Source organism: Rhopilema esculentum, chromosome 12 (assembly GCF_057945365.1).
Source record: "Rhopilema esculentum isolate cy_ngs chromosome 12, ASM5794536v1, whole genome shotgun sequence".
Taxonomy (NCBI): domain Eukaryota; kingdom Metazoa; phylum Cnidaria; class Scyphozoa; order Rhizostomeae; family Rhizostomatidae; genus Rhopilema; species Rhopilema esculentum.
Window position 1 is genome coordinate 195,749 of NC_142826.1, and position 22,252 is coordinate 218,000.

Genomic DNA, 22,252 nt, shown 5'->3' on the forward strand with positions numbered 1-22,252 from the left:
CATCGATATGTGTGATGAACTAAAACTTGACTACCAACACCGTAATTTTATAATTAAAAAACTGTCAGCAATAATTATATGCACATCCTATTATATATTCTGTTTGCGCAATAAGACTTGGACAAACCCTGAACTGCTCTCTACCTGTTAACTGCTAACTACCTGTAAAGTGAGGTTACTGTTGTAAGTAGAAGAATATAAATAAAAAATGTTTTCATTATTATTATTATTATTATTATTATTATTATTATTTGGAACCTAAGCCAATCATCTGATTGCGAATTCTGCCTTCTTCCCGAAACTTTACTCCATGTCGTTGCAGGCTGCAAAGTTTATCTCGAACAAGGTCGTTATACCTGGCGTCATAATTCTGCTCTAAATTTTCTTGCAACCTCCTTGAAAGCAATAGAGGGATCCTCTCTTTTTGCCGATATACCTGGCTTCTCCTCACCATCCATCATAACTGGAGACAATCTGCGCCCAGATCTACTTCTGCGTACAAAGGAAAACATTCTTTATGTTTTGGAACTAACGATAGGATTTGAAACTAACCTTAACTGCAATGCAGAAAGGAAACGTTCAAAATATGCTCGCCTTGTCTCAGATCTAAGACCAAGGTTCAAATCTGTGATATTTGTAAATCTCTCCATCAGCTCTCTTGGCATCTTCGGCGACTCATGCAGCTCATTCCTTGAAATGTGTGACTCTCTTTCCATCGATGATCAACACAAACGATATCTCATTTCTAAGCTTTCTACGATATCCATTCGTACCACCTATTACATTTTTTGCTGTAGGAACAAAACATGGACTAACCCAGAGCTACTCCCCTTTTAACGTTTTTTTTTTCTTTTCTCTTTACTACGATTGTAATAGTCTTATTTTGTAAAAACAGGCTAGCCAGTTACAAATTACCTTGTAATAGTGAGATTTGTAATTGTAGTTTTAACTGGAATTGAAAATGAAAAGTTTCCATTATTAGTATTATTATTATTATTATTATTATTATTTTCCGCCAAATACATCTGCCAGTGGCTCGACCTCCCAATAAGTGCTACCTTGAGTAGCATTATTCTTTCTAAAAACCAGTTTGGACTCAGCCTAACTTTACCATCCACCAAATTCCTACAGTGTCAAACAGTTTTACGAAACGCATTGAAATCTTCACCAAACGATAGCATTCGCTCTTTATGGAAAAATACCAGCATTGGCACAAATATACAATATGATATATATAGGAACACCAAAGAAGCATTAAAGGCTGTCCAGCATGAGCATAAAGATCGTCTGCAAAACATCCTAACCTCCCAAGGATCTTTATTATCACATCTCTTTAACCAGAATCTTCCACAAATAAACAGACTTTGGTCCAAGGTGCAAAGTAGCATGCCTCAGAATATTTTCAATTTCACCATAAGGTACCTGAACAATACCCTTGCCACACAGAAAAACCTGAAAAAATGGAACTTGAGCCAGACCTCTGACTGTTCTTTCTGTTTTCTGCCAGAAACCCTCCTTCATGTTGTTGCTGGCTGCAAAACATATCTGGAACAAGGCCGATACACCTGGAGACATAACTCTATCCTAAACTTTCTAGCTACGTCACTAAAAGCTGTCAATGAATCTACCATCTACGCTGATATACCTGGCTATCTTTCACCATCAATCATAACTGGAGAAAACCGTCGCCCTGATCTTCTCTTGAGGACTAACAACAATTACCTCTACATTTTAGAGCTAACTGTTGGCTTCGAATCCAATCTTGAGACAAATGCTACAAGAAAACACAGCAAGTATGCTCCTCTCTTATCTGGTTTACAGCGGCAGTTCAAATGTGTCTCCTTTGTTAATCTTTCTATGAGCTCTCTTGGCATCTTCGGCAATTCCTGCAATTCATTCTTCAAAATGTGTGACTCTCTCTCCATCGATCAGCAACAAAAACAGTATCTCATTTCTAAACTTTCCAACATTGCCATCCGTACTACGTACTACATATTTTGTTGCAAAAATAAGCCATGGACAAATCCGGAATTACATCCTTTTTAACTTTAGTTGTTTTATTTTATTTTTCTCAGTTTTTCCTTTTACCTTACGATTGTTATAGTTTTTTCTTGTAAAACCAGGCTAGCCAATTGCAAATTACCTTGTAATAGTGAGATTTGTAGTTGTAGTTTAAATTGAATTGAAAATGAAATGTTTCCATTATTATTATTATGCAGAAAGGAAACGTTTAAAATATGCTCGCCTTGTCTCAGATCTAAGACCAAGGTTCAAATCTGTCATATTTGTAAATCTCTCCATCAGCTCTCTTGGCATCTTCAGCGACTCATGCAGCTCATTCCTTGAAATGTGTGACTCTCTTTCCATCGATGATCAACACAAACGATATCTCATTTCTAAGCTTTCTACGATATCCATTCGTACCACCTATTACATTTTTTGCTGTAGGAATAAAACATGGACTAACCCAGAGCTACTCCCCTTTTAACGTTTTTTTTTTCTTTTCTCTTTACTACGATTGTAATAGTCTTATTTTGTAAAAACAGGCTAGCCAGTTACATATTACCTTGTAATAGTGAGATTTGTAATTGTAGTTTTAACTGGAATTCAAAATGAAAAGTTTCCATTATTATTATTATTATTATTATTATTCCTTTGATTTATTGTTGCTTGGTCGAAGATCTTTACCGTTACTCCTCGTTTTCTGTGATTTGTGGGTTTGAATTGAGTAAAGAGTTCAATATAATCAGAGGAACAAAGACAGGTGACCCTTTAAGTCCTATAAGTATATTGAAGAGTCTCTCTCACTTTCCGGCGAAGATGCTGTGCAGGTGTATGAAGTTATAGAAAGTTATAAAGATTTAATGGAGAAAATAACAAGCTGCAAATTGCCTCTTGTTCTAAAGGCTAGTGCTTTAAATAACTTGGCTCTCGCGAAGATTCTCCACCATTTTTACAATACAAGGTTTACAGAGGAGCAGTTGGAACTCATGGAGAAGTCTTTGGTGAAGGCAGTTCGAAATATGTACGATTTGTAAAAAACAACAACACAGCTCATCATCTTCTTACCACGCGAGCACGGAGGGATTGGAGTTAGGCGTGTGTCAGATGTGTATAGGTCAACAAGGGTTGCATTTCTCATTAAGATGTTGAATCATCCCCAATTACAGTTCAAGAACATTGCACGTCAATCCCTTAATTTGGATATGGAAAAACGGAAAGTTGCTTCAACAGATAATGATATGAACTTCCTTGGGTTTGAGATTAGTGCAGACGGCTACCTGAATAGTCGTACCAATATTTGGGTGTCAATCAGATTGGCCAGATCTTCTGAGATATGCTAGAAAGCTAGATGTTTCCATTGAGTTCAGGCAAGGAAAGGCTGGAGTAATTATTAATAGTGAATTTTTTTATGAAGGTGCTCCACTTCAGAAGTTGTTATTCAAACAGACAGTTAATCGAGATTTGCAAAAAGCAAAGCAATTGTCAGTTCAAGGCCCCTTTCTCTGCATGACTGATGTTCAGTTGAAATCCTCCCGTTCAATTTTTTACAACTGGAAAGTAAGTGATTTACTGGTGAAGTTTGCAATAAAAGCACGGTTGAGTCTACTTCCAACAAACTTCACAAAGCATGTATGGAATTGTGATAATGACCCTTCTTGCCCTTTTTGCCATCAGCACACGGAAAATGTCGCACATCTGATGAATGGATGTAGAGAGTTTCACAACTTTTATAGTCGAGGTCACAATCGCATTGCTGACAAAATATTTGAGGTGATCTCAGGAAGTATAAGTGGTTTCCAGTTTCATGCAAACAAACTTGCAGAATCAATAATAACGGAATATGGTGATGAATTACAGCGTATTACGCATCGTAAACCTGACATCATTATCATTGACAATCAGTCACGTAAATGCATTATCTTAGAGGTGACTGTCTGCTACGATCTGTATTTTGAGCAAGCGCTGAACACCAAATAGAAACGGTATCAGCCGCTGTGCAGTCTGATGCAGTTGTTAGGTTGGGAGGTGGATCTGAAAGTGCTTTGCTTTGGCTCACTTGGTTGCATCAAAAAGGATGTTTGGACTGTTATGAGATCATTGTCAGTAGATAAGTTGATTGTAAAGAGCACATTACAGTGGTGCTCGGTATCAAATTTGATAATGGCCAACTATATATGGAGACACAGGGTTAAGAAGTTATTCATGTGAATCTATTTTCTCTCGGCCCTTGCGTATGATCAGATACAATAAGTTCTATATAACATTTTCACATTGAATGACTTCTAAATCTTGTGTCTCACAGTTTATATGAAGTGATTATGTATGTGGTGGATAACACAAGCCTAGTAGACATACCTTTTATGTTAAGTGAGCTTTTAGCTCGGACACTAGGGCAAATACGAATTTATTATTTTTTATTTAATTAAAGTAGGTGTATATAGATAGCTACAGAATAAAAGCTAATTCAAGCCTACTACAAAGTAAAATTGTTTAAAAATTAAAAAATAAAAATACATATATATTTAGCATAAAAAATGATTAAGTATATATACATATATACATATTTTACAATGTTTTTCAGCATTTTTTTGGCAGTTACAATACAATACATTTATCCATTCAAGAACCCAACCTGTGCCACGAAAGGTCTATACAGTGTACAGGTGCATTCCTCTCCTCTCCTCTGATTTTATTCTCCTTTTAAAACTGGAGAGGGTTTCTGATTGTTTCGTGTCATTGGAAAGTGCCTGCCACAATCTACTCCTTGGAAATGATATCGTCTCTAAGTCATAGCACGTAGTGCGCGCTTGTAGCAGTAGTAGATTGTGGCAGCTTCTTAATCCATAAGTACTGTGTTTTTCAATAAAGATATACTTCATGAAAGTAAGATTGAGCTCCCGTTTTGTTTTATAAATTTCAATCATCAACAGTTGTAAATTGCTGATATGGATTGGGACCGCATTGTCTCTGAGTAACATCGTGTTGTAGTGATTTTAATATTGTAAATTAGGCTATATTCCTACATCATGCCATCACCATGACATCCACCTATGTCATTCACAGCCTCACCTAGCACAGGACATGCCCTTCGCCATTGTACACACGTTCACACATCTATGTCATGCTGATTTCTTCTCACGTCTAGATCTTTCCTTCTCCATTGCATCATCATTACATCATCACAACACATCATTACTCAGCACATTTATTTTGTATATAAGTATGTTAATTTGTATGTGAGTCAGTCAAGTCAGTTCAGTTCAGTCAGACCAGAGTTATAAGCAATACACTGTCTCTCTCACTGGCTCCGTGTTCTCTGCACGTTAAATAAGATTCGTCGAAGCGAACACCAACGATGGAAAGTCACAGGATATGATAGGAACCATTGCAATTCATGCTACATAATATGTTTCCTATAGTGTCAAAATCTGAACTGGGACAAGATAAATGCCTTCATTATTCTCTTTAGTTGTTCAGTATCAAGAAAGTGAGAGATTCTCGAGAGAGCATGTAGCTTTTGCCCAGCCGTTTTGCAAATGGACCTCAATTGCTTTTTAAGCATAATGTTTTGTCCAGAATCACTCGAAGCAGCTTCTCTTCCGTGCTCTCTTTTATCCTGACACTTCCGATATTTAAAGAAATATCATTACTTTTTCTCAAAGACCATTAGATGGTATTTGCCCTCATTAAATTTCATACAGTTGTTCGGAAACCATTCTGCAATTTTAAGGGCATCACTCTCTAATGTTTCAATGATACTATCAATACTGTTGTCACAAGCATAGATAGTTGTATCATCTCCATAGTTACATATCTGAGCATCATTCACAAACATGAAGAGATCATGGAGGTGTATGTTGAATAGAAGAGGTCCTAAGACCGAGCCCTGTGGTACAATAATTGTTGTTTCTCTTCATGTGCTGAAGGACCCATTCATCTTTACCCTCTGCTTCCTAAGCACTCAATTTAGCAATCAAAAGGCCATGATTCAAGCAATCAAAAGCCTTTCAGGGATCCATCAGTAGTGCTCCAGCGACACCCCCTTTATCTAAGGTCTTTTTGCAGGTTTCTATGAGTCGTAAAAGTGCATGTTGGGTTCCATATCCCTCTCGGAATCCACACAGAAGAGGAGAGAGGAAGCTAAGGGTATGAGGTTTTTCTGCCCCTTCATTACTCTCTCGTAAATTTTGGAAACAGACGATAGAACCGATATAGGTCTATAATTTTTCTTAATAAAGGCATCAAGACTTTTGAACAGGGACGAAACATCACCAGCTTTCAGTTCTTTTGGAAAATAGCACTCAGAAAAATTAGACCTGAAGATCTTCTGGATAAGGGCAGCAAAAATGTCTGCATTCTGTATGAAGAACTTAGCTGGGATGCTATTTAGGGGAGATACCTTTTTGAATTCAGTTTTTGAATCTGTGAAAGTACCTCTTTAATAGTCACTGGTTTGAATTCAAACTTATTCAGTTCGCAGCTTTCTTTGATCTTTTTAATGCTGGGATGATTTTCATATTTTTTGATAGCTTTTTCCACTGGATCATTGATTCCATTAGTTGGTGAAAGCAATGTCTGGTCTTTGGAAATTCCCAGACTCTCTGTTATATTTGTGAAATAATAATTAAAAATTTCAGCAATTTTTGAACCCTCAGTTATCATTTTTCCATCTTCAATCAGAGTCACAGCTGAATTTGTTTGTATTTCATTTGAGAAAACAGGTTTGACAGTCTTCCCAAAACGGTCATCTGTTAGGTCTATAAGGTCAAGGTTCTTATAGTAATCAGATTTCGTCCTGGGCAGAAGTTTCACACAAAAATTTATCTGCTTTTTAAAAGCTTCAAAATTCTCCTCAATTCTACTTTTGATGTATCTATTGCGTAATTTCTTGCGATGCATCATCGCTTTCCGTAAGGCCTTTGTCATTGTCATATAAGGGCCTTTGTCATATAATGTTTATAAAGTGTGTTTATAACTACAGCATCGAAAGCGCCATTATCATCGTTACCCTGCAATTCAGACGTAATCTGATCACAAAAATCCCTCCTAAAGTCTTCAGCACGGAATTTACTGTAATTTCTATATGTAATGATCTTGGGCCCTTTTCTTCCTATATCCACCTTTAAGTACAGTGACTATCATGGCATGAAAGTCCGACAGCCCTGTATGCACTGTTACAGTATTCTGAAAACTTATCTTCCTGTTCGTCAGGATCAGATCAATGCATCTAGGTCTGTCAGACCTAAAACAGGTCGGGCTCTTGACTAGATTAGATAAATCAAAATAAAGAAAAGACCACGATAGCAGGCTGCTTGACGGACTCCGATGGAATTTTTGCAACGAAAAATCGATAAAATGTAGTAAATAAATAACACCGCAACGCGACGAGAATGAACAATAACAAACACACGTAAGTCAGTTTTGGCTAATATTTCAGTAACGGCATACGGGGCTTCATCAGAGCAAAAGTAAATGGACTAGAAATGTGACATTCACGTGGTCCAATACTTTTGAAACGCTAGTGTAATCCTTTTGAACATATCTGATTTTATTTCTTCCAACTTTGCTAAAAATGAATTTAATATTGATCAGAATATTTTGTCCCTTACTTATTCTGAAACGAGATATTTTTTTATGGCTTTGGTAAGCTAGCACATGCCGATAAGATTATTCTTTAGTTTTTCTGTCGTTGTTTTTCCACAAAGGTTTTTATATTCTTCCACAGATGTATATCCGAATGAAAAGAAAGCCCTTATACTGCACCAAGGTCAAATAATGCCTTTTCCGGTATGTTTTTATCTGTCACACATTGATTTGACAACTGTATATAATATATTACCTACGTAAAGATTATATATCAATGAATAAGGCGGATCTCAATTAAAAGTTTTTAAAGGCAATCCATCCCTTAAGCTAGTTATTCATCAACGACAGCCACAAGCGTGAATTTCGCTCCCAGTGGCGTGGTGGCCGGGAGGCAGGGGGCACGTGCCCCTCCAGCGGCCAGGAATCGGGGGGCGCCGAAGGCGATCTAACTCTTCAAAGGGACGTGAAAATCACGTGGAAAACCAAATTGAAGAGAAAGCAAAAAAAACCACTTGAAATAGCCGAGCTCTCAAGGGGCGCATATTTCGATATGAAGACTTCTTTCTCTCGTCTCTTTCTTTCTTCCTCCGCACTCCCGCGTCAATACGCCTTCTGTGCAATCAGTTCACAACCCTTGACGCTCTGGAACCCAGGGTAGGGATGGCATCCCAGCATCCCTTGACAGCCCACTAGAAGATACCGAACATCCGTAAGCAACCCACTGACTTACTTGACCTCACGGAGGTTGGAAATGAGACATAAATACGATGGGAAATTTTAACGATCAGATTTTAAAAAATAATGTTTCAACTTTACAGAGATACTTTGCCTTGTATTCTCAATAGAACTGTTCTTCGGTTAATATTATTATTATGCTCAGGCCTTATTGTGATAATGTGTTAAACGTGATAATGTATTATGTGTTAAACGTGTTCCTAAAATTTTGCAATACCTTTACCGTCTTCATGTCGTGGTCTTTTCAAATGCAAAACAGATAAAACCATGGTACATAATGATAAAAATAGCTTATTTTCTTTTATCTCCAGTGCGCCTTAATCGACGTGTGTTGTTTATATTTCGAGTGCAGTTTCCGGTCATCCCTAGAAAGTTTTACTTTCAAAATTTTTCTTGTCGCCAACCATGGTGGCGTCTTTTGCTAAACCCTTTTAGATTATTGAGATTTTTTGCGTATTGATAGAGAAAAATTATGAAATTTCCATGGATCTTCCTGGCTTCTAATTTATGTTGTAAATATTTTAGATGAGTTTTTAGAGTTTCAAGAGCGTCATATTTGTAAAATTTTCCTTGCTGCTAAACATTGTGGCGCCCTTCATTAAACCCATATACGATCTAAACATTATGGCTTCATGATAAAAGAAAGTTTTTATGAATATTCCCAAGGATCTTTCTTCGACCTCCATCGATGTTCAATCTCGATCAATCAATCTTCAATCTTAATTCGAAAGACGCGGAAAGGTCCCTTTACTTTCAAGGACAATACTGTTTTAACGAACTTCCACAAGACATACGTCCCTGAAATCGCTTGTTACTTTTAAATCAAAGTTGAGAGAACATTTTTAATCGTAAGAGAGATTGTAAAGTAGAGAATGATTTTAAAGCTTTAGTTTCAAGATTCTGATTGTAAGTAACACCTTTTTCAAGTTTAGGTTTTTCTAATATTGTATATGTTTTCAGCAGGGACCTTATTGATAATAGCACTTTTGTGGCTGAAAAGGCAGCCCTGTATAAATAATTATATTATTATTATTATTATTTTTATTATTATTTTATTAGTATGTTGAAATCATTTTAGATGTTGTTTCCCGCAGTCCATATAATGTTACACTTTCAAAATATTTCTTCCCTTTATGAAATTTTTTGGTCATTTTGTCATTTTTTGCCTTGTTTAGTTTTGTCGCCTTACTTATTACCGAAGTTTACGTGGCATGAACAGTATTCGTTTTTCGATAACCATCTTTTTCGTATTTTTAGATATATTTAGATATGTTTTTGGTTAAAGAAGAAGAGAAACAACGAAATATTGAGGAGGCTCGCGAATACTGTAGACTGGCTGGCGAAGCTGCCGAGAGGATGTTCTTGTATCGTGACTAGCAGATTGTCAAAAACCGTCAGTGTTTATTGTGATCATTTATCTTTCGTCAGTGATTATTGTGATCAGTGTTTTACTATGATCAGTTTTCTAGCATTGGATTTTACTTTTGACGAATGGTTTGCATAGATAAGCACAGACACATCGTGGAGTGAGCTGCTCTCCAAGGAAAGGACAGTTGTTAAGAATTGTGTAAGTTTGTGAAAAATAAATGTCTTAATTGCGCACTCTTCATTTATTACCCAAGCCATTCTTGCCACTCTTTTCACAAAGATCTTATATCCAAAGCTTATTTTATAACCAAAGCTTATTTTGTAGCACTATTCAAATGAAAAAGAAATAGGTCGTTTGGAATCACGATTGCAGGCTCGGAATAAGCAAAAACCTTTCTAGATGCGCCAAATGGTCTCTTTGGCTAAGTATAGAAATAGTGGCAGGATTCTAGTAACCAAGCTTGTTTTGCAAAATTTATTTTGATCGCTTTGTTTCGTCCTATTTACAAAGGAAGGTGCTAAATGCATAAAGAATGAAATCCAATTTTCATCGTCGGCAGCCTGCTGCTCTAGCTGCAACAGAGAAAAGTGTAATGCTCCTCCAAAAATTTGTAATCATTAATCAATAAATTTTGCAATTGTAATCTCTACGTGTACTTGAAAACCTTACCTGCGAATATAATGTGTTTCATATTTCTCTGGTTGTGAAACTTAGCTACTTACAAGCTTCTTTATCATCAGAGGCATGATTTTGAAAGTTGTATAAGAGACAATTTTTATTTTTTTATAGACCATGAGTTATATTTATTAATAGCTTCTTCGACGCTATCAAAATTGAGAATCAACATCAACTCAAAACTGTTTTCTTTGTTATAAAACTAAGAAACGTGAGTAAAACGTAATTTGTAGAAGTATTTTGTTAAAAATTTTCAATTTTGAATACTTTTTAAGACATCATAGCTTTCATTGTCGAAGTTCAAACATGAAGCGACGTAGATATTGCTTTAAGTGTGATTCTAACCTTCTTAAGAAATTTATAGAAGCTTCATCCATCAAGCCTGAAGGTTCTAATGAAAAAATTGCGGTTTGCATTCGCCACTGTTTTCACCGTTATAATCGACGAGAGATCTGGGTCAACAAACATAAAGCCCTTGCCTCCTTACGGCCAGAAGTTGTTGCCTACTTACAGCCAGAAATTGCTCAGGAAGTTGGCGATTCCCTCATCAATCCTCCTGCTTACCAGCCATACGTCCAGCTAAAAGCAGGGCTCATAAGCGCACATCGGCTTCCGAACAATAGCGCCTTTACCAGGTGAAAAAAAACATTAAGAGCTCATCCGCCCTGTGAGAATGTTCAAATCAATTAGTACCATAAGATGCCACAAGATAGCTCAATAATCTGGAGCTGCCAATCATGCAAAGCCCCAGAGCAAATCACTCAAAGCGAAAAGACTGAAACGGTTGCCAATGAACAGTACAGCTTCAGGGCTTTACAGTTTTGTTTCAAAAAGGAAAAAGAGAGTTCTGAGCACTGCACAAATCAACTGAAATGGAATCTTGACATGTACAAACTTTGAAGAAATTAAAATCCTGCTACTTCACGCTAAAAAGGACATCTTTGGCATAACCGATACTACTCTTCCACTCTTTTGCATAAAAAAGTGGCAGATAAGGACCTGGAGATAATAGGATACAAATTTCCCAGCGGAAGAGGATGCATGATATTCTACAAAGATGAGTTAAACATCATCGAAAAGAAGCAAAGTAAAGATCATGACAATATTGAAGCACTCTGGGCCGATGTAGTAATGCACTCGCAAGTAGTATCAATAGCAGTTGTATGTAGATCACCAGATAACAGAGAATTCTTTCCATTGTTTGGACAACACAGTACCTGTAAACAACAAGAAAAATATCTCGATTACGGGAGATCAAAACAGTGATTTATTTAAAAACAAAGCCAATGGGAAAAAGCTCAGAAAATTAATATAGAGAAACTGTCTAGAGAATATAATAAATGAACAAAACAAGGATCACAGATTCAACAAAGACCCTAATTGATGTAATGGTCGTAAGCAATAAAGATAAAGTTGTTTCGGCAGGAATAATAGATGTTTTTCTAGCTAATCATAGAATGAAATACTGCATCCTATGGTACCAAAGGAAAAGCCCTTGGCATTCTTGTAACGATGATGTTGACGACAACCTGTGGATGGTAGAGAATCTGGATAAGAAGTAGTGAGAGATGCTATGCCAAAAAGAAAAGATCCGGTCACAGTCTCTCTCTTTGATTAGGATGATTAGAAAAATCGGAAAATTAACGAATCAGCGATATGCATTACTCTGGAGGGCAAATCAGACCAGAGATTCAAAGTAGAGGGATGAGTACAGAAGAATGAGGAGCTGGAAACATGGAAACAAAAGCTAGCAGAAGTAGACAAGGGCAGTCCTGATTTCTGGAGAACAGTGAAAGTCATGAGAGGTAGCGGGGAGATAAAAAAGTTAATAGGACCAATAAAAATTGATACCAGCAGGTAGCACAAGGTATGAATAAATTTGTGTTAGCACAGGAGGGCAGGTTGCTAGCAAATTCGAGAAAACCAGCAAGGATGAAGCACAATGCATCTGCAAAGTAACATCAACGATGTCTCAACTGTATCTCACAACTGAGAAGTTTATAGAAAAACTAAAAATGTTGAATCCTAAGAAAGCAGCAGGCCACGATAATATCTCTTCAAGAGAACTGACATTGCTTTCTGAGAATATGAGTCCATTTTTGTCTAGTGTTTGCCGACAAAGTTACCTTGAGGGGAACTTTCCAACTAAATGGAAGATTGGCAAGCTGAAACCAGCCTACAAGGCTGGGAAGAGAATAGAGAGGAGGGAATTACCGACCACTGGCCATGCTATCCATTCCCAGCAAGATATTTGAAGCAGTTTTATGTTGCCAACTCGATGTTCAAGTAAACTTACCAGACAAAGAAAGCAATGGGAATACAGGAAAACACATGTTGCTACCGTATCTATCAGAAATCTTGCAAACAGTTGGAGTTCTATTAATCAACTGCAGTAAAGCATTCGATTCAATAGATCACCAAAGTTTGAAACAAAAAGGAGAAATTGGAATTAATGGCCAACTTTACCTTTAAATAGAAAGTTGCTTGGAAGAGAGGCAGCAATTTATGGAACAGCATCTGAACTGAAATCCGTATCTCACTTGAATGCAGAAAATAAAAGGAACACGCTAAATTACAGAGGAACTATTGTATGGAACAGCTAAACAACAAATCTAAAAATGCTAGTAAAGTCTTCAGTTTGCAAAAATTTGAAAAAACTCCTGACCAAGAAATGTAACATTTTTACGTAACTTTCGAAAAAGGAACATTAACACATTTTTATTTGCATGTCCACATCAATCAACTTGAGATTGACACATTTTAACCTGCATTGCTAAATGAATAATGTATGTATGAATGCATGTATGTATGGGATCACGGTCGAATTTTCATGGCAGTAAAAATTCATGAAGAAGAAATGAAAAGTGACAAAACAAAGTGCCTCCACTCTAAACATTTTTATTGCATTATCCAACTGCTAACGCGATATATGCCCTTTAAACTTCATCTTTAGTTATTCTCTTCCTTTTACTTATTTCTGGACAGTGTTAAGGTGTTTTTCAATCTTTTTCTTTGCACTATACAAGATAAATCTATACTTGCTCTAGGCTTTGTAAGAATCTCTAAAAAGGTATCTTCAAAAGCAAATGAAATCAACTTTAACGAAAAGCAAAAAAATTGTTTTTTCGTCACTAAGAAAAAGTGTGATCAGAACTCATTTCAAAAATGCAAAAAATCGTTTCATTTCAAACCAAGATTTCTGGAGTCTTCTCAAACCCTTTCTCTTCAATAAATGGGTTCCATGGTTATGAAGTTTCCCTTGTCAAAGAAGATAGAATCATATTTGATGATAAAGACCTGCCAAAACTTTTTTCGCTATTTCAAAAACGTCGTAGAAACACATTCCAGACGATCAGCATACAGTTCGACTGATTTTTTAGAAACACCAAAATCAGTCTAGTTAACTAGCTGTTTTCCGTTCCGTTCAATCTCTTGCTGTATATAAATGTTATGACATCAACGGATAAAGACAAAACACCCCCTAAACTTGTCCGTTTAGCTGTGTATGGGCTACCCAGTCCACAAATAAAAGCCATAAACCCTAGTATTCAAAACAGCAGTCTCACCAATTCCCAAAGGCCGACCTATTCGGACAGAAGAAAAAAATTTTCGCCTCGTAAGTGTGCTTAACACATTTTCCAAGATGTACGAAAAGATAATAAAATATCAAGCTAGTCCACATCTCGAGAAAACACTGTCTAGATTTATTTCTGTTAAATTTTTGAACCAAATTGCAATTGACTTATTGTCAAGCGGAAATTTCGTACCCTTCACCGTCCAAAATAATCTGTCAATTAACGTCCCTGCTTCTACTGTATCCTGCACGATCTTTATCAGGATTACCTGAAGGGTCAGTCTGACGTCTCATTCTTTTCGTTTTTTACATCAATGACCTGTTTTGTTTCATCAAAGGAGTTCCTCTTGTAAACAACGCAGATTACAGTATTTTAACCCATTTCAACACAAGCCTGCCGCAGCTAGTTAATGTTTTGAAAAAGAGGCGAACATCAATAATCAAGAGGACTGTATTTCTTTGCGTTTCCCCGTGTTCTGTCTGTTTATTTATCGGGTAAAGCACATCGCCAAAAGAATAACTGATAAAGAATATTATTGATACATAATTATATAGTGTTTATATCGCAAATAAATACATGCGAGGTAGTAAATTTAACTACATAGAATAACGTATTGATATTAATATGCCATCTTACCTGTGAAAATTAGAGGTCTTGATTTTCTTGATGTTTGATTTCTAATATTAACAAACGTTGAAGATTTTTAACAATTTGATCATTTAAGATTGTTAATTCGAAGAAGAAGATTGCTTCCAACAAGTTCCAACAACAATGAAAACAAAAGAATATGTGAAAACATGAAAACGAGATAAAGTTTTTATTCAAATCTTCAAAATTTTCCACGAAATAAAATTGATTATCTTATTTATCCTGTTTATTAGAGATTGAAAGACATTTGTGTGTTTCTTTGTTTTTGGTTTTATTTCTGATTCAGATTAATGTCAACAATCTATTTCCACAATGAACGGTTGAGTTTTGCCAAATTTGTACACCAGTAGATGCCTCCCAACAGGTTACGGAGATCGCAAGGAATACAAATCCCGTCTCGAATTTCCAGTTGCCACCGAGTTTAATGAGCGATTTAAAATTCAAACAAGAAGAAGGCATAAAACGATACGCTGTACGTTTTCTTAGTTTGAAGATCCTGTGCACGAGCAGCTGCTAATAAATATCGTAATTCCTTGATAAATAGAAATAATTGAACGCTGACAAGGTGTATGTCCTATACATTCTATGCTATTCATTGTGCAATAAAATATTCACGTTTAGACTTTGCATTTTGGTAGCTGCTTTCACATTGTAATTTGCTTATCGTGAGGCGTTGCCAGATACAGCTCAAGGTATTCTATTATGTTACTAGAATTCAAAGGGGATTGAGGCGACCAACGCCGAGCGCTATTTTTTTTGCCTTGGCAACAACAGGTGGCTCTCTCTTTGATAAAATGAAAATTTACAGAGCTTTGTTGATCCTCGCGTTTTAAAAGAGGAAAAGCCATTTCATAGGTTGGGTGCATCACTTTGCCGGAATATACCATCTTCCTCCAGGATTTTTTGCAACTCAAAATGAGCCAACGATTTTCTGCTTTGCATTGGAAACTTTTTTAGAAGAGTGCCAAAGAAATTCTAAATTGTGTCATGGAAGGCAGAAGCAGGTAAATGCTTCATATTACCGATTTTCTTTTATACCAAATATCTGGTTCTCTTTTATGCAAGATGTCTTAAACGAGTGATCACTTTACTTGGAAGATTAAGCTGTAAAAACAATATCTCTATCATTTTATCTGCAAACATGTCGGGACACAATCAGAAAATCGTTTTATATCAATTCTATTGCTTGTGTAGATCAGAACAACAAGAGGCAAACCCACACGATAGTATACATATCTATGAAGCGATAGCAATGGTGAAGAAACTTGGTTTATCCGTTAAAAAAGACCAAGAAAAAGTGATAAATTTGTGCATAGAGCTTGCAACGCTCAAGCAAGAAATAAACAGGTGATTTTTCTTCGTGTGATGGCATCTTGTTATGGTAACTTATGATATTAATTTCATATTAAAGGTATCTTTAGATAAGGTGTATTGTTGACGTGAGTTGAATTTGCATCTTTTGATCATTTTGATCATCAATTTGCTCCATATGTTGTTAAAAAAGAATAAAAACAGCAAACGCATGGTGTAGAACTGCTAAACCAACTTGATAGCATCAACTTAAAAAATGCTAACACCAACACTTTCTTGTTTCGTTGAAAAATCGGTGTCATGACAATGATGTTGCTATACATGCTTGAAACACATTAAAAAGTCTTTTTTAATCTTCCTTGTTTCTGGGTAACACTTCGAACTGTCTAGCAAATGCACAGTGATTTATGAATTACTTTGTTAAATTGCATGGATTGTTATAACTTGTGTTGTATGCGAACAGAATGCGAAACATGCTTGGTCTGAAAAATGGGAGAATAAAGAAACTTAAGAAGCAGTTAAAAGAAAATAGGATATCAGCAGGGAGCGAAGATGATGAAACTGAATCGGTGAGTGTGTTCTGGCAAGAGTAACTAAAGTACCTTCAGGTACCTAAAGTACATTTAAAAAAGACATACATGCTTGGAATGGAGACAAATGTAGCTGTAAAATATGTAAATAGGTAGATTAATACCTCTCATTAAATCTCCTCTCATTAATGCAAGCAAAGTGCCATTAAATTCATTTTCATAAAAAATATCCTTGAAAGCAGCAGTATTCTGATGCCATGGTTTGTATTATAAAGGAAGTGTTGAATTTATTTCAGTCATGACTTGATTCCTTTCCTGTTTTGTACCAAGTGATGACAGTGATTTTCAAGTATCACTGGCACAATGGCGCATGTTATATATAATATCAATGGCGCATATCAAATTCGAACTGTCTTCAAGCACTATATCCTGGCAGCACGAAATAATTGCATTCGTTTTTTATCTGAACCTAAAATACACTGCACATATTGGGGTCACAGTATTCAAGATTGGCTCCCAGTAAAGCACAGGATAGAGCGTTTGTGTCAACGTTATGAAATTTAGTTTCCAAGCGTATAGTGCGGAGATCATTCATCCAGTCAACCAGAGCCGAACAACGCGAAGATTAAAGTTTAAACTAGGCCTGCCATTTCGAAAAGCAATACCGGACAAACGTGCCTATCCTACCTAGGGCCCAGAACATCGAATAGTCTTCCATCAGCACTAAAATCGACATCCGATATCAACACCTTCAAGAATGAGGTCAACGAGATCTTTTAATAATATTGTTAAAAAAGGAAGATGGCATGTATGTCTGCTACTAGGGGACGGTTTGTAACTAACAAGAGTCAAAAATTCCGAATTAACAACAGTCGAAAATTCCATTCCTGTATCGTTCTTGTTTTTCCTTGATTTTTCCTGTTAAACCAGCATCTCTAAGGGGACCATTATGGAAATAAGGTCAGCTTGACTTTTTAATGCTACCTCTGCCACTGAAATTATGGTTGTTTATCGTTGTTTTTGATTTACATAATTGTATTTTAATCTTTTAACTTTTGTAACCTGTAAATATAATGATTGTGGTGAATTAGAAATACATACATACATACATACATACATACATACATACATACATACATACATACATACATACATACATACATACATACATACATACATACATACATACATACATACATACATACATACATACATACATATATCTTGAACTTTTGTTCTTGGCGTAAGAATAGACTTGATTGTAAATATAAATTTTGATAACTTCTAGGTACAATTTGACTCAGCAGAAAATGCATACAATATTGGTAGATGTGACGAGTTTACTCAAACAGATATTCTTGAGCTAGTAGAAGATGCTACAATGACAGACGACCGGACGGTTGATCTAAAGGATCAACATACGATGACAGACGACCATAAATTGGGGCACAAGGATGCAGCCGCCATGACAGAGAGCCTTTCGGTGGAAAATCGAGACCAAAGTACATCAACCGATGTAAGCGAAGAGAGGCAAGATAACAAAGATGATTATGAAGCACCTCTAGTCAGTTCTTTCATACAAACGGATGATGCTGAAACTGCTGAAATCGGAACCCAGACTCATGAACATAATAATGCCAATAGCTCCCAAACAGATCCTGTTGTTTCACATACAATGAACACCATTAAATATGCTTGTAGTATGATTGAGCATTCACTCAACTTCCAAAAAGAGCTGTACAGAACGAATGTTTTAACGCAAACGGACCAAGAAAATATGATTGACAAATGGGAAGAGCGCAACGTACGTTAGTCAATTCTGTTTACAAATTTATGACATACAAGAGTCAGATCAATTTCTCTACCAAACTTCGCATGGGTCCTCGTCAACAGTTTAACTTAACTGGGCACTAACTTTTTTAAGTAGAGGAAGATTCTGTTATCAGCAAGGGCCGGAGAAAGCAGGAAACTTTCAGGAAATTATTTACTTTGTTCTTTTTGCCTGTTTTCATTTTATAAGCCTTCCCAGTATAGGGATTGTATGGTAAAAGTTGTATGAACCTAAACAGTGACACAACGCACCTCTTCTGTTAGGGCACATTGGCTGGGGCACAAAGGTTCTTGTAGAAAAAAATTTATTGATTCTCAGAGAATTTTTCCCATTTTGATTCTAAGGGTTCTGCAGACAGCTCCTCAAAACTACCTCCAATCATAAGAGATGGGTCATCAAAAGCTCAAAGGTAGGTTTCTTGCCTCTTTGGACAATTTTTTAATTCGTCGATTTAGGAGAGAATTTTTAACACTAATCTGCCTTTTTCTTGCCTATTAAATAGTGTTACACAACAAATCAATATTGCCAGAGCAAGGCGACCTCCTCTTAGATTGTAGATTAGAACAAAGAGAAATAAGGCTGCCTGGTGGACTAAAATAAAGCCGCAAAATCAATAGAATAGGATAAATTAAAAATGTAAATTTGAATTGAAACGGTTTAGACTGAACAATAGTATATTTTAAAAAACCAAAACAAAACTTGGTCTTCATAATTCATCTAACCTTAATTTACACTTTAGAATATTAAATAAGTCATATAAAGCTGAAGGAAAGAATCAAAAGCTGGAAACGTGAAGCCGTTCTTCGTCTTCTCTCATATCCACTTTCAAAGAACTTATAGAAACAAATGTACGCAATTTTCAATTGATATTGAAAGCTATCAATGCTTTCCAGAGAAACTTTCAATCGCTGGCATGGTCAATTCAACATGGAACCTTGGCTCTGTTTGTCTGGCTGTTCTCAGGACAAAAATGTTTTTATGTGTGCAATTGCTTCTTATTCGAAAGGAATTATGACCCATCTAGAGAGAAATTAGTATCAAATCACGAACGAACCACCAAGAGGCACCGTGCGACCAAATTTATTTTGCTGCACCGATGGTATAGCTCATTTGACGAAATGGAATTTTTGTAACAACTTTTTACACCGAATAATCTCAGGGGACAAAAATCCACTAACTTGGAAATTCAGAGTGGCTGCCAGATTTCTGCGTGGAATACATTTTTCTTGGTACTGTGTCGAGCTACCAATGTCAAGATCTTAGTGTAGCCTGTGACATTATCATTATTGACTGGTTGTTGTCGTCTACAATTTGACCGAGATACTCTTCATCTACTCGGATTTATTCCCTCCCTGGCTGCTTTTCTTGCCCGGTAGTTTATTTTCTTATCCGATGAAAGCTTTCATACAATCTAATATTTTAATTAAAACCTTTTAGAAAATCGACTGAAAGGGAAGAAGCTGAGCAACATTTTATGACTTCCCATAATTCCCAAAGTCAAAACTTTTAATCAGCTGGTCTCGTTGCACCGAATACCCTAGGCAGTCTAAATGATGGAAGCCCTTTTTGACAGAAAAAGCAAATAGATTCGATATGGACTTTGGTAAACAGAGTTTCCCGTTATTTGAAGGAGTTTTTTATGAAGCCCCGAGACAGAATGCTTCTGCTGGTATCTAGGTAATATCATAGAGAACGTTAGCAATATTTATTATTTGGCAATTCTTTAAGGCTTTTTCTTGCTACTGTCCTACATTTTTTATTCTATTTGCAGGGCATTAGGGAATAACAAAAACAGTCACTATCATAAGCAGTGTATTCCACCAAAAAAAAGAGGGAAAACCTGGATATTCTAGAAGAAGTGTCACAATTGCAGGAGAGGTAGCAGGCGGAGCCACATCTTATCGGAAGCGAAGAACTTTGGTGCCCAAGTAACCGACCGACACAATTGAACTGACCCTACACACACGAAGTTCTGCAATAATAATTAAATAAATTTAACCATTTTCAACAGCCGTTAGCTAAAAGCAATTCTGGTAAAAGTTTAAACCAGCCACTCGAATCATCTAGTAGCCTAGTCATTTTCTTGTTAATGTTATAAAATGATAAAACGTTGTCAACGTTTTTATTCTAAAGCAAAATAATTCTCGAACTGTACTTCATTATACACTCACATCGAAGATACTGGTAGAGAGAGAGCCTTTGGGGATAGGATTACTTGAAAGGTCTCTGCTCAAAAGAGGACATGTTACTTAACTCCATTGAAACATTAAAATATATTTCTGCAAAAGCAAAACTTTACTAGAATAAAGCGTAAGCGAAAATAAAATAAATTGGAAACAAATGATTTGGGCAAAAAAAATCATTATATGTCTTAGAAAAATATTGTTCTTCGAGGACGCTCCCTAAAGGTCAATTGACTTTTCTCTTTAGCAACCTGTTTACTTCTATGAAAAATAAAATTTAAACTCAAAGATAACCACTATTACTGACGTAGATCACTGTCTTTAATGTTTACATTTTACATTATTAAAGACAAAGCATTTTCAGTTTCTGACCAGGTCAGGCGAAACATTCCCCTTTAAAATGTTTGATTTGAAAAGAATCGAAAAGTAGCTTCACAGTAGTAACAAAAATAGGAACAAGATTCTAATTGGATCCGAATTACGGTCCTCAGGTCAACCGATCAAGCAATATAATCTCTATTCACAAAGCAGCACATTGAAAGACAACAAAATTTCAAATTTTACGTGTTAGTTTAGCCTTATGAAGACCCTTCGTTGGGTCAAAGTATTTGGCAATGTCGTCAGACACTGAAGTTTCTTGTTTCATTCTTGCCTCGATAGCCTTTAGGCTTGCAGCGGCAACAACAGTAGGCCGCATCCCCATTTCTGGTCTGTACTCAATGACGTTCTTCCCTGTTCTCTCTGCTAGCTCCTGATGTGTTTCCTGATTAAGAACAAAACAAAAAGCGATCTGAAGAGCGACTGTGGAATTTCAATGAAATGCCAATAAAAGACGCAAAAATCCACAAAAGCTTGCATTAATTGATAATGTTATTAAATAGAAGGATATAAAAATCAGTCTTATAAAGACTATATGCTCCCCTCACAAAAGTATTGCACCACCTCGAAGGAGGGAAAATGGCGCAAGAATTATCGAAAGCTATTGTTGTGCGAATTCGTTGTGTTTTTAAGTGGCGAATGGGAGTGGGTCGGAAGTGAAACAACCACCAATCAAAACTTCAATCTTTTTCGAGCACTTTTTTTAAAATAACAGTTTCAAAACGTCTTTAACAGTTTCAAATTTTAATATTTTGACGGGAGCTATGAACTTTTGAAACCGCTTTATGCCTTCTTGAATTGGTTGCATAAATTGTGGAATTTTATGCCAAACTTGAAAAATTCTTTTAATTAACGATTCTTTGGTTCTCCAAGAACCTTCTAAATCATGGTTCGTAATTTTATTCATACGAAGCCAAACATTTCCAGCGATGTACAATTCTAGACTTGAAGGACGCCACGGAAAAACTTGAAACCTTCTTATTCGGAAATAAATCGTTGTAAAAATGGTTTCCTTTTATGCAGGTGAATTTTTATTTTATACTTGTGTAAGACACTCTATTATTTTTTGTTTGGAAGAATTTTGAGCTGCAAAAAATTGCTCAGTGTCGATTTTCATGTCTTTTATTGTTCCTTGGTGTAAACATGGTGAAATAAAACAGACAAATTCGCTCCCCCTTTAACGTCAATTATAACTTCTCGGTTTCTTACTACTGAAACACTCTCGAGAAACCTTTTTTGATTTATTGAAGCTGTTGTGTGGCTGCATCTAAATTGGTCAACAATTTGACAAAAATTAAAGACCACTTTCCTGTAAAGATTTTATAGGGACTCGCCTCTCATTTGACAAATTTTCTCCCTTAAGCATGGTCTACATTTTTCCAAACAATAATGTTTTTGCGTAATATTTACATTTCTAACTAGGTATT

General features: G+C 36.1%; 3 protein-coding genes and 1 long non-coding RNA gene across 7 annotated transcripts in view; 2 read left to right on the top strand and 2 right to left on the bottom strand.

The window, feature by feature from the left end:
* Positions 1 to 9,946, top strand: part of LOC135681302 (arginyl-tRNA--protein transferase 1) — a 59,453-nt gene extending 49,507 nt beyond the window's left edge. For all 3 annotated transcript variants that reach the window (XM_065195688.2, XM_065195689.2, XM_065195691.2), the window contains 2 exons: positions 7,730 to 7,791; positions 9,583 to 9,946. In XM_065195688.2, the coding sequence (XP_065051760.2) occupies positions 7,730 to 7,791; positions 9,583 to 9,702 (182 nt within the window). In that variant the 3' untranslated portion in view covers positions 9,703 to 9,946. The remainder of the gene's footprint in view (positions 1 to 7,729; positions 7,792 to 9,582) is intronic.
* On the bottom strand, positions 1,750 to 14,691 carry LOC148958674 (uncharacterized). Its single transcript, XR_016144441.1, has 2 exons — positions 14,581 to 14,691; positions 1,750 to 12,908 (listed from the first exon to the last, which is right to left on the bottom strand). It is a non-coding gene; the product is annotated as an uncharacterized LOC148958674 (long non-coding RNA).
* On the top strand, positions 12,901 to 20,376 carry LOC135681306 (uncharacterized). Of its 2 annotated transcripts, XM_065195698.2 has the most exons (6): positions 14,612 to 15,596; positions 15,787 to 15,939; positions 16,367 to 16,472; positions 17,722 to 18,237; positions 18,609 to 18,673; positions 20,036 to 20,376. In XM_065195698.2, the coding sequence occupies exons 1-6, from the start codon at positions 15,580 to 15,582 to the stop codon at positions 20,115 to 20,117; spliced, it is 939 nt and encodes a 312-aa protein (XP_065051770.2). In that variant the 5' UTR covers positions 14,612 to 15,579; the 3' UTR covers positions 20,118 to 20,376. The 2 variants fall into 2 exon arrangements, with proteins under 2 accessions (XP_065051769.2, XP_065051770.2); XM_065195697.2 differs by having other exon boundaries at positions 12,901 to 15,939.
* The window catches only part of LOC135681304 (small ribosomal subunit protein uS5m), a 29,812-nt gene continuing 27,780 nt past the window's right edge, over positions 20,221 to 22,252 (bottom strand). Inside the window, exon 11 of the mRNA XM_065195694.2 lies at positions 20,221 to 21,210. Coding sequence (XP_065051766.1) covers positions 21,001 to 21,210 — 210 coding nt within the window. The 3' untranslated portion in view covers positions 20,221 to 21,000. The remainder of the gene's footprint in view (positions 21,211 to 22,252) is intronic.

Excerpts from the sequence above, each read along its gene's own strand:
- LOC135681306 (XM_065195697.2), top strand. The coding sequence starts at position 15,734 with ATGTCGGGACACAATCAGAAAATCGTTTTATATCAATTCTATTGCTTG. Across the intron at positions 16,473-17,721 it reads AAGATGATGAAACTGAATCG|GTACAATTTGACTCAGCAGA; the intron begins GTGAGTGTGTTC and ends GATAACTTCTAG. Across the intron at positions 18,674-20,035 it reads GGGTCATCAAAAGCTCAAAG|GGCATTAGGGAATAACAAAA; the intron begins GTAGGTTTCTTG and ends TTCTATTTGCAG.